The sequence below is a fragment of the Zonotrichia albicollis genome, chromosome 6 (genome assembly GCF_047830755.1).
Source record: "Zonotrichia albicollis isolate bZonAlb1 chromosome 6, bZonAlb1.hap1, whole genome shotgun sequence".
Taxonomy (NCBI): domain Eukaryota; kingdom Metazoa; phylum Chordata; class Aves; order Passeriformes; family Passerellidae; genus Zonotrichia; species Zonotrichia albicollis.
In genome coordinates, this window is record NC_133824.1 from 63,040,895 (window position 1) to 63,056,094 (window position 15,200).

Consider the following 15,200-nt stretch of genomic DNA (forward strand, 5'->3'; position numbering starts at 1 on the left):
TGGCTCTAAGGACTCGTTGGTTCCTAGCTGCTCACAGCTTTAGTTTTGGAGAAATCCAGCAAAGTTTGACAATTTCTAGCTTGGCGCCACACAGTCTGCATGTGCGAGTGGCCACAAACGGAGCCCATTTTCCATGGGAAAAGAAGTAATTTCCTCAAGGTCTGGGTATGAGCATGGAGGTGGCCTGTGGGGCTCTAAGGACTTGCAGGGTCCTTGCTGCTGGCAGCTTTAGTTTTGGAGAAATCCTGCAAAGTTTGCCAATTTCTAGCTTGGCACTGCCCTATCGGCCAGGGTGAGTGGCCGCAATTGGAAGCCATTTTCCATGGGAAAAAGAAGTCATTTCCCCAGAGTCTGGGTATCAAATTAAAAGTGGTGTTTGTGGCTGTAAGGACTTGCAGGGTCCTCGCTGCTGGCAGCTTTAGTTTTGGAGAATTCAACAAAGTTTGCAAATTTAACGCATGGAATGTTGCAGTCGGACGTTGTGAGTAGCCACAACGAGAGACCATTTACCATGGGAAAAAAAGTCCTTTCCCCACGTTCTGGATATTGGATTAAAGTTGATGTTTGTGGCCCTAAGGACTTGCAGGGTCCTCATTGCTGGCAGCTTTAGCTTTGAGGAATTCAGCAAAGTTCGCAAATTTCTCGCTTGGCATCACAGAGTCAGTCAGGGTGGGTGGACACAGAGGCCATTTGACGTGGGAAAAAGAAGTCATTTCTCCAGGGTCTGGGGATCAGATGAAAGGTGGCCTTTGGGCCTCTAAGGACTTGCAGGGTCCTAGCTGCTGGCAGCTTTAGTTTTGGAGAATTCAGCAAAGTTTGCAAATTTAACGCATGGAATGTCGCAGTCGGACATTGCGAGTGGCCACAACGAGAGACCATTTACCATGGGAAAAAAAAGAAGTCCTTTCCCCAGGTTCTGGGTATTGGATTAAAGTTGATGTTTGTGGCTCTAAGGACTTGCAGAGTCCTCATTGTGCTGTTGAATTTCCAGCCTCTCCATTCCCGGGGTTTTCACAGGGATTTGGGATAATGCAGCTCTTCAGGAGCCTCATTATTGCCCCAAAGGTGCTGGTGTTGTTCAAGTGCCCCTCCTGTGACAAGTGGCTCATTATGGCTCCTCTCAGTCCCCCCCAGAGATGGCAGCTTTAGTTTTGAGGAATTCAGCAAAGTTTGCAAATTTCTCACTTGGCATCACAGAGTCAGTCAGGGTGGGTGGGCACAAACGGAGGCCATTTCCCCAGGATCTGGGTATCAGATGAAAGGTGGCCTTTGTGGCTCTAAGGACTTGCAGGGTCCTCGCTGCTGGCAGCTTTAGTTTTGGAGAATTCAGCAAAGTTTGCAAATTTAACGCATGGAATGTGGCAGTCGGACGTTGCAAGTGGCCACAACGAGAGACCATTTACCATGGGAAAAAAAAGTCCTTTCCCCAGGTTCTGGGTATTGGATTAAAGTTGATGTTTGTGGCTCTAAGGACTTGCAGGATCCTCATTGCTGGCAACTTTAGTTTTGAGGAATTCAGCAAAGTTCGCAAATTTCTCCCTTGGCATCCACAGTCGGTCAGGGCAGGTGGACACAGAGGCCATTTGATGTGGGAAAAAGAAGTCATTTCTCCAGGGTCTGGGGATCAGATGAAAGGTGGCCTTTGGAGCTCTAAGGACTTGCAGGGTCCTCATTGCTGGCAGCTTTAGTTTTGGAGAATTCAGCAAAGTTTGCAAATTTAACGCATGGAATGTCGCAGTCGGACGTTGCGAGTGGCCACAACGAGAGACCATTTACCATGGGAAAAAAAAGTCCTTTCCCCAGGTTCTGGGTATTGGATTAAAGTTGATGTTTGTGGCTCTAAGGGCTTGCAGGATCCTCATTGCTGGCAGCTTTAGCTTTCAGGAATTCAGCAAAGTTCGCAAATTTCTCGCTTGGCATCACAGAGTCAGTCAGGGTGGGTGGGCACAAACGGAGGCCATTTCCCCAGGATCTGGGTATCAGATGAAAGGTGGCCTTTGGGGCTCTAAGGACTTTCAGGGTCCTAGCTGCTGCAGGCAGCTTTAGGTTAGGGCCTGAGATTTGGGTCATTTGTCCTTGGTGCCCAGCTGGAGCAGGAATTGTTTTGTCTCCCTGCTCTGTGCACCATACCCTGATGTGAAGCCCAGACCCTCACACTGAAGCAGCACAGAATGTGAAAAATAGAAAAGCTCAAACTCGAGGCATCAGCACTTTCCCTAATTCCATCTTTTCCCCAGGAAAAGCCTACGCCCCGGAGTTCTACTACGACACGTACAACCCGCTGTGGCAGAACCGGCCGCGGGTCTACTCCTACAGCCTGCAGTGGACGCAGATGAACCCCAGCGCCGTGGATCGGATCCTGGCCTATCGCCTGGGCATCCGCCAGGTGAGACGGGACCACCGGGGGGCTTCAGCTGGGGCCTCTGGCTCTGGGAGAGCTGCTGGGCTGCTAGACAACTCTGCTTTATTTTACTTTATTTTACTTTATTTTATTTTATTTTATTTTATTTTATTTTATTTTATTTTATTTTATTTTATTCCATTCCATTCCATTCCATTCCATTCCATTCCATGTTACTTTTTGTTTCATTTAATTTTATGTTATTTTATTTTGCTTCAATTTATTTTATTTTCCTTTTGAAACTTGATTTTATTTCATTTTACATTTTTATTTTTTAAATTTTATTTTATTCTACCTTTGTTTTATCTTATATTATTTCACTTTATTTTAATATGATTTTATTTTTTCTTTATTCTATTTTTATCTTATTTTATTTTAGTTTTATTTTATATTTTTATTTTATTTTTATTTTTTGTATTTCATTGCATTTCACTTCACTTCATTTTAATTTTATTTTATTTTATTTTATTTTATTTTATTTTATTTTATTTTATTTTATTTTATCCCATTCCATTCCATTCCATTCCATTCCATTCCATTCCATTCCATGTTATTTTACATGAATTATTTTTTGTTTCATTTAATTTTATGTTATTTTATTTTGCTTCAATTGATTTTATTTTCCTGTTGAAACTTCATTTTATTTCATTTTACGTTTTTATTTTTTAATTTTATTTTAATTTTATTTTATTCTACCTTTGTTTTATCTTATATTATTTCACTTTATTTTAATATGATTTTATTTTTTTCTTTATTCTATTTTTATCTTATTTTATTTAATTTAGTTTTATTTTATATTTTTATTTTATTTTTATTTTTTGTATTTCATTGCATTTCATTTCACTTCATTTTATTTTAATTTTATTTTAGTTTATTTTATTTTACTTTATTTTTATTTAATCTAATTTTATTTTACTTTATAAACTTCCTTTTATTTAATTTTACTTCCTATGTTTTTATATTATTTTTTTTATTCTACCTTAAGTTTTATTTTACTTTACTTTATTAATTTTAATTTTATTTTTTATTTATTTTATATTTTATTTTATTTTACTTCATTTTAATTAATTTTTTTCCCCCAGTCCATTTCCACAACCCATCCTCCTCCAAGTCATCCTTCTCCATTTGCCTCCTTCCTTGGGAGCATCCAGCTGATAATTTTCAGGAATTTTGCCACCCTCCCACTCAGTTTTTCCTTCAAATAATCCCCCAACAGACTGATCCCAAAAATCTTTCCTTGGATATGCAGCACCTGGAATAATAATTTGGGTGGGACATCGAGTGGAAGGATTCCAGTGGATTTTGCAGGGGGATATTTTGAAAAATATAAGGAAGAAAATCCTTTGTTATCCCACAGATTTCCCACTGGGATGATCTTTGGAAAACAAATCCTCAATTTTAGTGTTTTGTTTATTGGGATTTGGGCTTGGGTGACTTCCCTGGAAGTTCTGGAGTTCCTGGGACGTGCTCAGGGAAAGGCTCTGGTGCCTGGTGGGGCTGGAGCTGGGATCTTCCTGAATCCCAGAAACTTGAGATGAAATCGGGGATTGTCGGAACCCAGGACATCGCTCTGGCTGCCCTGGGGGACTCCAGACCCTGGCAGGGGCTCAGGGACCTTGGCACGCAGTCACAGACACCTGTGCCTTGGATTTTAGCCCATGGAAACAATTCCCAGCTTTGTGTGAGGAGTTACAAGCCACAGGGGTTTGAGTAGAATGATAGTTAGTTTGTCACAGGGTGAAAAAGGAGAATTTTGGGGTTTTAGAATGGGGGTTCAGAAGCCAAGATGGAGGAATCTGGGCGTGTCCTGTCTTTCGTCTTCTTCTCCTTGCCATCCATCCTCTGCTGTGCTGGTGGCACTTCTGGATTGGTTTAGAGCAGAGACAGACTGTCTGACATAGGTGATAGGGATTGGAAACATTGTAAATAAAGTACACGTAGGTTTTAGTATAAAAAGCCAACACCACCCCAAGGTGGTCACTGTGCCACAATCCGACTGTCTCGGTTTGGAAAGCCAGGAGTCTGCTAAGGAAGGCAGGAGCCTCCCCTGAAATGGAGAAAATGAACCCTTCCCACTCCTCTGAATTGCTATACATTTTAAATTAAGGGGCTCTCAGGCAAAAATATGGGAGCAGGAAATAACAGTTCTTTAATAGGGAAGAAAATCAAAGGATAAAATAAACAATGCAGTAACCAAACCGACACTGCCAGAGTCAGAACCCAACCTGACACCCTGTGGGTCAGGCTGTTGGCAGCAGTGCCATTGGAATTGTGGCTCAGCCCTCCTGCAGTGTCAGGGCTGGTTCTGCTGGAGCAGGATCCTGGAGAAGGGTGCAGTCTCTGCCTCTGGAGATCCAGGGCAAGGAGAGGCAGCTGCTGTTCCTCTGGGGAATCCAGTGGAGAAGCCATGCTGGTGTTCCAGAATCTCCAGATTATATCCAGGCAGGAATGCTTGGCTGGTGTTCCAGAATCTCCAGATTATATCCAGGCAGGAATGCTTGGCTGGTGTTCCAGAATCTCCAGATTGTATCCAGGCAGGAATGCTTGGCTGGTGTTCCAGAATCTCCAGATTATATCCAGGCAGGAATGCTTGGCTGGTGTTCCAGAATCTCCAGATTCTATCCAGGCAGGAATGCTTGGCTGGTGTTCCAGAATCCCCAGATTATATCCAGGCAGGAATGCTTGGCTGGTGTTCCAGAATCTCCAGATTATATCCAGGCAGGAATGCTTGGCTGGTGTTCCAGAATCCCCAGATTATATCCAGGCAGGAATGCTTGTCTCTTCCCTCTGGGCTCACATCTGCCAATGGGATGCTGTAGTTCTTATCAGCCATGCAGGGACATTCAATGGCTGTTATCAGCAGGTGTGTCCCCAGTTGTGGAAGAGATAAGGCAAACTGCCCACTTGACAAAAGACAACTGCCATAGAGACAGTGATAGAACTCGCCTTGCAATCTGGAACACCCTCAGTGGGTTAGAGAAAAAATGATAGAGATAACAGCAGATAAACAACCTTGAGAACCAGAGCCAAGGAATTCTGCCTTCTTCTTCAGTCTTGGGGCGAGGAAAAAGAGACTTTCCAACACCTCAGGGTTATCTTGACACCAGAGATCTCATCAGGGGATGTTTAATCTGTGTTTATGCAACTCCTGGCACTGCTGGGCATGGATCAGCTCCAGGGGTCCCAGGCCCTGGGAGCAATCAGGAAATTGTGGAAGGAGCTCGCTGAAGGAAAGGAATTTCTGATGGAATTAACTGTGTTAGGAGTTATAGCTGCTTTTCCCATTCAATTTTAATTTCATTTGAATTATCTGTTTATGTAATTAACAGAGTTACTCTGTGTCAGACTAATCCAGATATTCCCATTTTTCCTCTCCAAAGCCCCATTTCTTTGGGAATTCTATCTCAGCCTCTCCTCACCCTCCCAGCCAGGAATTCCTTCCCCATATCCCACAAATCCTGGCTGAGTCACAGAACCATGTGACACATTCCTGTCACATCCTGCTTCTCCGCTGCCACTGGAATTGAGAGAAATTCCTGTCCCCAAGAAAGATTCAGTGCTGGGAGAGCAGAACATAGGGAAAACCTCTGGCATTCCAAGTATTGCTTAAGGAGAATTAAAAAAAAAAAATCACAGATAATCTTATAAATATTATTTGATAAAATAATGAAGCTTGGCTTAATGACAAATCAGGGAAGCCAGGAGGGGAGGGAAAAGAAGTCACAAAAATAGGGAATTGTCACTTTTCCACTTATGGAACACAAATGGAAAGATGGGAAAGTGGGAACTGAGGTGTCCCAGGAGAAATGGATTTATTTATTATTCATTTTATTTCAGACCCCACCTGAAGAGCAGGAATTCTGCAGATTCCTTCTCTCGGGATCATGGGGGTCACAAACATCTGCTCCAAAGGGGAAGATGTGGGCAAGCTGGGAATTTCCAGCAAATCCATTGGATTTGCTCTGGGACATGAAAAATACCAAAAGTTTTCTTCAGAACTAGTCACAAAAATTACAATTCTAGCAATTAATTCAGTGAGGGAAGAGAGTTGGAACTCCACATTTTTATTGGCATATTCTTCATGTTGTTCCCATAAAGGATTTTAATTTTTCTCCTCCAAGGGAATATTTTCTGTCCCAAAGATTTCCCTGCACGCATTGATTTTGGAAATCTAAAGAGGCTTTGGTTTTTTTGTGGAATGAGGGAGGAAAAGTTTGGCCAAAAAAAAAAAGAGATTGTGACATGCAGGGACACGTTTTTCATTGATGTTCCTGGCATTGGGAAATTAAATTAGAACAGGAATGGTTGTGATTCCCAATTTCCACTTTTCAGGGCTGGTTCCTCCTGTGCTCCTTCTTCACAGCTCTGAGGCTGCATTTGCAAACAGCAAGGTGAGGTTTGGACCAGGTCTGCTCCTGCCCACTTAAAGCAGGTTCTAAGCTTCAGGTGGATCAGGGAAATATTTATGGATCATGCAGAAAATTAAATTTTTGCTGATTTTGACTTAAGGAGTTCAGAGCTGGGAGCTCGACCTCCTGTGAGGAAAGGCTGGAAGAGCTGGGGGTGCTCACCTGGAAAAGAGAAAGGTCCAGGGAGAGCTCAGAGCCCCTGGCAGGGCCTGAAGGGGCTCCAGGAGAGCTGCAGAGGGACTGGGGACAAGGGATGGAGGGACAGGAGCCAGGGAATGGCTCCCAGTGCCAGAGGGCAGGGATGGGTGGGAGATTGGGAATTGGGAATTCCTGGCTGGGCTGGAATTGCCAGAGCAGCTGTGGCTGCCCCTGCATCCCTGGCAGTGCCCAAGGCCAGGTTGGACATTGGGACATTGGGAGGTGTCCCTGCCCATCCAGGATGGGATTTAAGGTCTCCTCAAATGTCCATGGGGAATATGCCGTAAAATTCACATGTGACACCATCAGAATGCTAGGTCTGGATCCTAGAGCAGCTCAGGAGGTTCCAAATCCTCCTGCATGGAGCATTTATGGAAAAGGAGCTGGAAGGGGTCCACCAGGATCAAGTCCAAGTCTGGAGTTGTCCTTGAGAGCCTTTGGACCCTGTGAGTTTCCTGGTGGGACCTCACTTCTTCTGCCACTGGCACACTGGGATTTGCTTTGGGATTCATTTGGTGGCCAAAGGAATCAGCCATAAAACTGGGACATGTGGCATTGTCAAGACATCTACTCTGGATCCTAGAGCAGCTCAGGAGGTTCCAAATCCTCCTGAGTGGAGCACTGATGGGAAATGGAGTGTGGAGCACAGGGAATTTCCATTCCTCAGGGCACTGCTGAGCACAGCCCATCATCTGGAGCTGAAGGATGGGGACAACCTCGGTGTCCCATCAGGGGAACTGCCTGGATTGGGTCACCCTCAGCTTCCTTGGGAATGTGCCAAGGTGTGCCAAGACATTCCTGCACAGAAGGGACATTTTTCCATCTCCTTAAGAGCCCTCTGAAGAATATTCCAACAGTAATGCATTTCATGGATGCATTTTTGCATTTCGATGATGCATTATTTGATATGGCTTTGGAATCAGTGAACCAGGTTCTTCCAGGTTTTTTTCCTTTTCCAAGCATCCCTGTGTGTATTCCCTGGCCAGCCTTTGACACTCCAGAAACTGATTTTATTAAGTCTTCAATCATGGAATATTTAGGTTGGAAAAGCTCTCTCAGAACAGCAAATCCAATCCGCGTCCCCAAGTGCCACATCCACACTTCCAGGATGGCAACTCCAGCACTTCCCTGGGCTGAAGTTCCAAGAAAATGCTTTCCAAGCATGTAAAGAATGGTCCCAAATGCCCCTCAGAAGGATTCTCCTCTCCTGGGAGTTTATCCACCCAGACAAAACCACTTTTGGACCTCCCCTTCCAGCTCCTGCCCCACAGAGCTCAGTTTGGAGCAGCTGTGAATATCCTTGTGAGCTTCACCTGGAGATCCCAGAGCAGCTCCATTCCCGCAGGTTCTCCAACCATCTCTGGCACTATGTGGAGATGTTTCCTTCCCACACTTTGCCTGTCCCCACAGCCAGAGTCCCATTTCTTCCCAATAAAGGACATTTGGCGACTCCCAGCATCCGAGCAGCACCAGGCTTGTTCCAAGAAGATGTTTTCCAAGCATGTAAAAAATGGTCCCAAATGCCCCTCAGAAGGATTCTCTTCTCCTGGGAGTTTATCCACCCAGACAAAACCACTTTCGGACCTCCCCTTCCAGCTCCTGCCCCACAGAGCTCAGTTTGGAGCAGCTGTGAATATCCTTGTGCTTTTCCAGGAGCTTCACCTGGAGTTTCTGGAGTGGCTCCATTCCTCCAGCTGCTCCAACCACCTCTGGGTCCCCCTGGCACCACGTGGAGATGTTTCCTTCCCACACTTTGCCTTTCCCCAAAGCCACATTCCCGTTTCTTTCAACATTTAGCGACTCCCAGCATCCGAGCAGCGCCAGGTGGGCGCCTCTGGCTCTCTGATATTTCCTGTCAGCGGGATGAAAGCCAATGGAACCAGGGAGATATATCCTTGTGCTTTTCCAGGAGCTTCACCTGGAGTTTCTGGAGCGGCTCCATTCCTGCAGCTGCTCCAGCCACCTCTGGCTCCCTCTGGCACCACGTGGAGATGTTCCCTTCCCACACTTTGCCTTTCCCCAAAGCCACATTCCCATTTCGTCCAACGTTTAGCGACTCCCAGCATCCGAGCAGCACCAGGTGGGAGCCTCTGGCTCTCTGATATCTCTGATATTATTTGCAGGATGAAAGCAAATGGAACCAGGGAGATATATCCTTGTGCTTTTCCAGGAGCTTCACCTGGAGTTTCTGGAGCGGCTCCATTCCTGCAGCTGCTCCAGCCACCTCTGGCACCACGTGGAGATGTTCCCTTCCCACACTTCGCCTTTCCCCAAAGCCACATTCCCATTTCTTCCAACATTTAGCGACTCCCAGCATCCGAGCAGCGCCAGGCGGGCGCCTCTGGCTCTCTGATATTTCCTGTTAGCAGGATGAAAGCAAATGGAACCAGGGAGATATATCCTTGTGCTCTTCTGGGAGCTTCACCTGGAGATCCCAGAGCAGCTCCATTCCTCCAGCTGCTCCAACCACCTCTGGCTCCCTCTGGCACCACGTGGAGATGTTCCCTTCCCACACTTTGCCTTTCCCCAAAGCCACATTCCCATTTCTTCCAACGTTTAGCGACTCCCAGCATCCGAGCAGCACCAGGTGGGCGCCTCTGGCTCTCTGATATTTCCTGTCAGCAGGATGAAAGCAAATGGAACCAGGGAGACTTTTCCAGAGCAGCCAGGAAGGGTGTGCAGCTCTGATCTCCGCGGTGGCTGCTCCCAGCAGGTGACAGCGGGTGACAGCCGCGTCCCCGCAGCCACGGTGACCTAGAAAAGGAGCGGTTCCGCTGTGAAGGAGTCATAAAAATTCAGCTGGTCCCTGTAAACCAGAGAGCAGCTTGTTCCAGCTTGTTACATAAAAGATTCAAGCTCCCACCTTTCCTTTATTCCCAGCCCCAGGAGCCTGCGGTGTCTGTGGGTTGGGAATGAGGATTTCTTCAAACAGCCCCGAGCAGGGCAGGGCTCTGGTGCTTCCTCCTGGTCACCCTTTGGATTTGAGTGGATTTTTGACTTCTGCTGTCACCCAGCAGTGGGCAGGGACAGGTGGATTCAAATATCCTAGGAAAGGGTTCCTGGGAAGGCTGAGCAGTCACTGCCTGAAAACAGAGACGGGAATTTTCTGCCCATGGCACAGATCCCACAGCCCTGGATAAGTGGCTATGGATAAAGGGAGTGAGGGTACATCTATTTTGTTTCTTATTAAAGAATCCCAGATTCCCAAAATGTTGTGGCTTGGGAGCCCAAATCCCATCCCATCCCTACCCATTCCATGGCAGGGACACCTCCCATTGTCCCGGCTGCTCCAAGCCCCAATGTCCAGCCTGGCCTTGGGCACTGCCAGGGATGCAGGGGCAGCCACAGCTGCTCAATTCCAGCCCAGCCCCTCTCCTACTCTCCTAGCCTGGAATTCCTTCCCAATATCCCATCTATCCCTACTTTCTCACAGTCTGAAGCCATTCTCCTTGTCCTGGCGCTCCAGGATTTTACCCAAAGTCCCTCTCTCTGTCCCTGGGTTTGAAATTGTTCAAAGCAAGGAAACACCACCCCCCTCCCAGCTGAGCAATCCCCCAAATTCCCATTTATTTACCAAATGGACTGAAATATCCTAATCCAGAACTTCCAAGATGATTTATTATCATCCCTTGGGATGGAAATCCAGGAGGCAGAGTGGTTTCTATCCCAATTCTCCAGATTTTAGCAGATCTTGGTGCTGGAGCTGGAATTCACTCTGATAAAAGGATCCCTCTCTCAGTGCCCATTTCCCACTCTGCCTTCAATCCCAGAGCTGTTTTCCACATTTCAAGAGGATTTCATTGTTGGCTCTGTGGTTTCCTCAACTTTTCAACTTTCCCTGAAGTGTTCCCATGCCTTTCATCCTCAGATCTCAGACAATAAATCTGGCTCAGCTGTTTCTGACACCTGAATTTCTCAGCTGTCAATTTGTAGCCCATAAAATCTGTATTTAACACATTCTGCATCCTTGGGCTTCATATTCCTTATTCCTAAATACTTGGGAATTTTTGTTTCTAGAAAAAAGGGGGAAAAGAGATTTTTTTAATGCATGTATCTCACAAAGCCAATTACATACATGATAAATGTTGTAAAGTAATGAAATAATATAAATGAATGGGAGGAGCAAGTCCAGGAGGATTGTTGATATAATCCTGCAAGAAGAAATTCGATTACATGCCCAGGATTGTTCTGGATTAGGAATGGTTTAATTGGGAAAGACTGTGCCCAGTGTTGAAAGAGCTTTATCATGCAGCTGGAATATCATCATGGAATATCCTGAGTTGGAGGCATCCCAAGGATCATCCAGCCCAATTCCTTCCCTGCCCAGACCCCCAACAATCCCACCCTGGGCATCCCTGGAAGCTCCTGGATCTCTGGCAGCCTCGGGGCCGTGCCCATTCCTTGGGGAGCTGTTCCAGTGCTGATTCCACCCTCGGGGGGAGGAATTTTTCCCTGAAATCCATCCTAAACCTCCCTTGGAATGTCTGAATTTCCTCCTGCCCTGTTGCTGTTCCCTGGGAGCAGAGCCCAACTCCCACCTGGGACACTTTTGGATCAGTTTGTGCCTGGCTCAAACCAAGGCTCACCTGCCCAGTCTGGGCTGGGTTGGAGCTGTTGGTCCCAGTTGGATCCACAGGAACTGGGAACCTCCTCTGTAGGAGAGCAGGGAGGCAGGACCGGCTCCACACAGAAACACAGCCAGGATTTGGGGTTCTGCTGCTTGGGAAAATATTAATTAAAGATAGAAATGAGGGAAAATGAGGGGAATTGTGTGAGGAGCAGCTGAGGGCATTGGGATGGTGCAGCTGGAGAAGAGGAGACTGAGGGGAGATCTCGCTGTGGCCTTCAACTTCCTCCTGAGGGCCGCTCCAATTTCCAATTTCCATTCCCTGGGACAGGGACAGGACCCAGGAATGGACAGGGAATGCTCAGGGTGGATTTTAGGAAAGGTTCTTCCTCAGAGGGTGGAATCAGCACTGGAAAAGCTTCCCAGGGAATGGGCATGGCCTGAGGCTGCCAGGAGGGAGCACAACACCCTCAGGGATGGCCAGGGTGGGATTGCTGGGGGTCTGGGCAGGGCCTGGAGCTGCACTGGATGATCCTTGGGATCCCTTCCCACTCAGGATATTCCGGGATTCCCTGATTCTCTGCCAGCAAGAACAGACCATCCTTCACAGCTTGCCTGAATGCCAGACATTTGTCACCGAGTCATTCCAAATCCATCCGTAGGAATGAAGATGGCACAGGAGCCACACCTCAGTTTAATATAAACCTGGATAACTCTGATTATATTCCAGTCAGAATTATGAAAGAAAAGCAGGAATTTTCCCGCTGTGACGTGCAAATGGAATATTTGTCCATGAACCGAACAGCCCAATTTTAGATATAAAACTTCCAAAGAAATCTTTTATTTTTTAAGGAAAATCAATCTGTGAGGTTATAAAAGGCAAAGAAATTACTTTAAACACTGATACAGTTTTTTATGGAGTATCCAATGGATTAGTTGACTTTGTTATTAATTTTTTTGTCTTCAATTAACATTGTCATTAATTAAAGATATTTTGTCCAGCTAGAGGAGTCAGTGAAGGAATTTCTGCTGGAAATCAATAGGCCATGAACAACAGAGTGAGGAGCTGTTTATTTTTTATGAACATATCTGAGCACACAACGAATCAATCTTTAATCATCCCAGAGGATCAACTCCTCAGGAAATCCAGAATTCCAAGGTTTTAAGAGAATAGAGTTTTCCAACAAAAAACCATGGAATAAACCTCCTTTTATTGGTGTAAATAAAATAAAAAAGCACCCCATAAAATAGAAGAGTACCACATAAATACAATAAAAAACACCAGGGTGGTTCCAACCTTCTGGAATGAAAATCTGCCCCATTTACAGCCCCTTTTTCTTTTCTGTCTCCATTGGGAATAAAGATTCCTAAACATTCCAAGGAAAAGAGGAGTCCTGTCCCAGACAAAGTTTCAGCGCTCCAAGTTGCCAGAGTGTGGATATTCTCTGCTTAATTAATTACAGGATAACGGAAAAAAATGCTCCAGGATTGCTTCCATTTTTCCTCAGAGCTTCATAAATATTCCCAAACCACTGGAAAATTTTTATTCCAGCTTGGTCAAAGTCAATTCCTCACTGTTGGAAAACTGTAATTCCAGCTTGGCCAGAGGTTATTCCCCACCTGATTTTCATCCTTATCTTTGTGAGAAAATGGGCTTTGATTATGAGACTTCCTTCCTTTCAAAAATTCCTTTTCCAACCAAATCCTGGTTCTAATGGATATTCCAGCTCTGGACGCAGGGATTGAGGGGCAGGGCTGTGTTTCATGGTTGTTCCTTGTGGATTTTCTCTTGGAAGCCTCAGTCCTGGCCTTTTTCATGGAAAGAGGCACAGGCTCAACATTAGGGGTGGGGTGTACAGAGAATTTTGGTAAGTGGTGATGAGGATTTGACTCTTTCCCATCCTGGGGAGCCAAGGGGATTCCCAGATCTCCAAGGGAAACAGTTTTGGGTGCTTCCAGCTTGGAATCAGCTCAGTGCTGGGAGTTTCCAGCATCCCAAGGCACTGTAGGAATTAAATCCTATTTTTAGGGTGTCCTGAGCTCCATTTATTTTCAATTATTTCCATATTTTTCAGCCCAGGTTGTTGGTCTTTCCAAAATTTGGGAAGAAGCTTCTGGGATTATGGCTCCATTTCTAATACTGGGTTGGTTTTACAAGTGGGAAAACCAAAGCTGGGTGCGGCAGATCCTGAATTTCTTTATTTACATCAATATATTTATATATTTATTATTTATATATCTATTTTTATATATTGGTATTTTGATATATTGATATATTTATTGCATATTTTTATATTTGCTTTTTATTTTTATTTGTATATTTTATTTTTGTATCATCTATATATCTGTAGCTTTATTTATTTATTTATTTATTTATTCATTTACTTATTCCACAGCAGAGCTGGAAAATCAGGGTTATTTTCCATCCAACAGAGATAAAATTTTCTGTTGTTTTGGATTTTTTTTCCTCTGGTTTCCATGGTGAAAAATAAGGATTAGACTAGAGCTGGTGTTGATTGCGAGGGAAAAAAAAAAAGTCAAAATCTGTGTTGTTTCCTATGGAGAAATATCAATATCCAACCCTGGTTTTGGAGGGATAATCCTGAAAGGAAAAATGTAATTGTTTTCCTTTCTGAAAGGAGAAAATTATGGAGATTTTATTTCTTCTGGAAAGAAGGGCAAGAATTCAAAACAGAGGTTGAATTTGATAGGAATTCATGTCTGTTTTGGGCAATTGCAAATTTTCCTTGTTAATTATTGAAATTCTTTGGGAAATCTCTGTTTCTGTGGTTCCTTATCCAAAGATGAGGTGGAATAGGGAATATTTTATTATTTGTCCTACAGAGTTCACAGATATCATTGACACAATGACATAAAACTTGGCTTTAAAATCTTAATTTGATTAATTTTTTTAAACTTTATCACCACTAACTGGCCCTTGCTCTTTGGCTGTGTAGGCCCTGCCTGATGAGCATCCCAAATCCTCAGGAATTGGGGGAACTCCTGCCCCAAAACACATCCAAGGGCCATTGGACCTCTGCAAGAAACATTCCCAATTTTTTGGTGTGGTTTGTTACAGAAATTCTCCACAGTGGGATAACTCAGGAAGTTCATTCCTTGTTGCATCTCTAATTCTTCTCAAATTTTGAAGGTTGCCCAGGTCTGCTCTGCTTTCTAAGGTGAAGACAAATCCCAAAATCTCCGGTCTTTGAATCCTTTGGATTCCAGGCTGGACAACAATTTTGAAAAGAAAAATTGTTTTTCCTTTGAAAAGGAAAGGTATTTCAGATTTTGAGAAGCCAATTTTAAGTGTAAAACAGAGATTTTTTTTTTTTAAATTGAGGATTTTAAATTTTAAAAATGCCAAAAAACCCACTGAATGTTTCTGGGTCACCACAAACTGGCTCTTGGTCCTTGGATGTAATCCCTGCCTGCTGAATATCCAAAATCCTCAGGAACTGGGGGAACTCCTGCCCCAAAACACATCCAAGTGGGCCATCAGATCTCTGGAAGAAATATTCCAAATTTTTGGTGTGGTGTGGTTCGTTACACAAATTCTCCACAGTGGGATAACTCAGGAAGATCATTCCTCCTTGTTCATTCTGTAATTCTTTTGGAATTTTGA

At 44.6% G+C, this 15,200-nt stretch overlaps 1 protein-coding gene across 2 annotated transcripts in view; it reads left to right on the forward strand.

The window, feature by feature from the left end:
* Nucleotides 1-15,200, forward strand: part of MDGA2 (MAM domain containing glycosylphosphatidylinositol anchor 2) — a 220,308-nt gene that overhangs the window by 182,232 nt on the left and 22,876 nt on the right. For both annotated transcript variants that reach the window (XM_074544152.1, XM_074544153.1), the window contains exon 10: nucleotides 2,238-2,386. In XM_074544152.1, coding sequence (XP_074400253.1) covers nucleotides 2,238-2,386 — 149 coding nt within the window. The remainder of the gene's footprint in view (nucleotides 1-2,237; nucleotides 2,387-15,200) is intronic.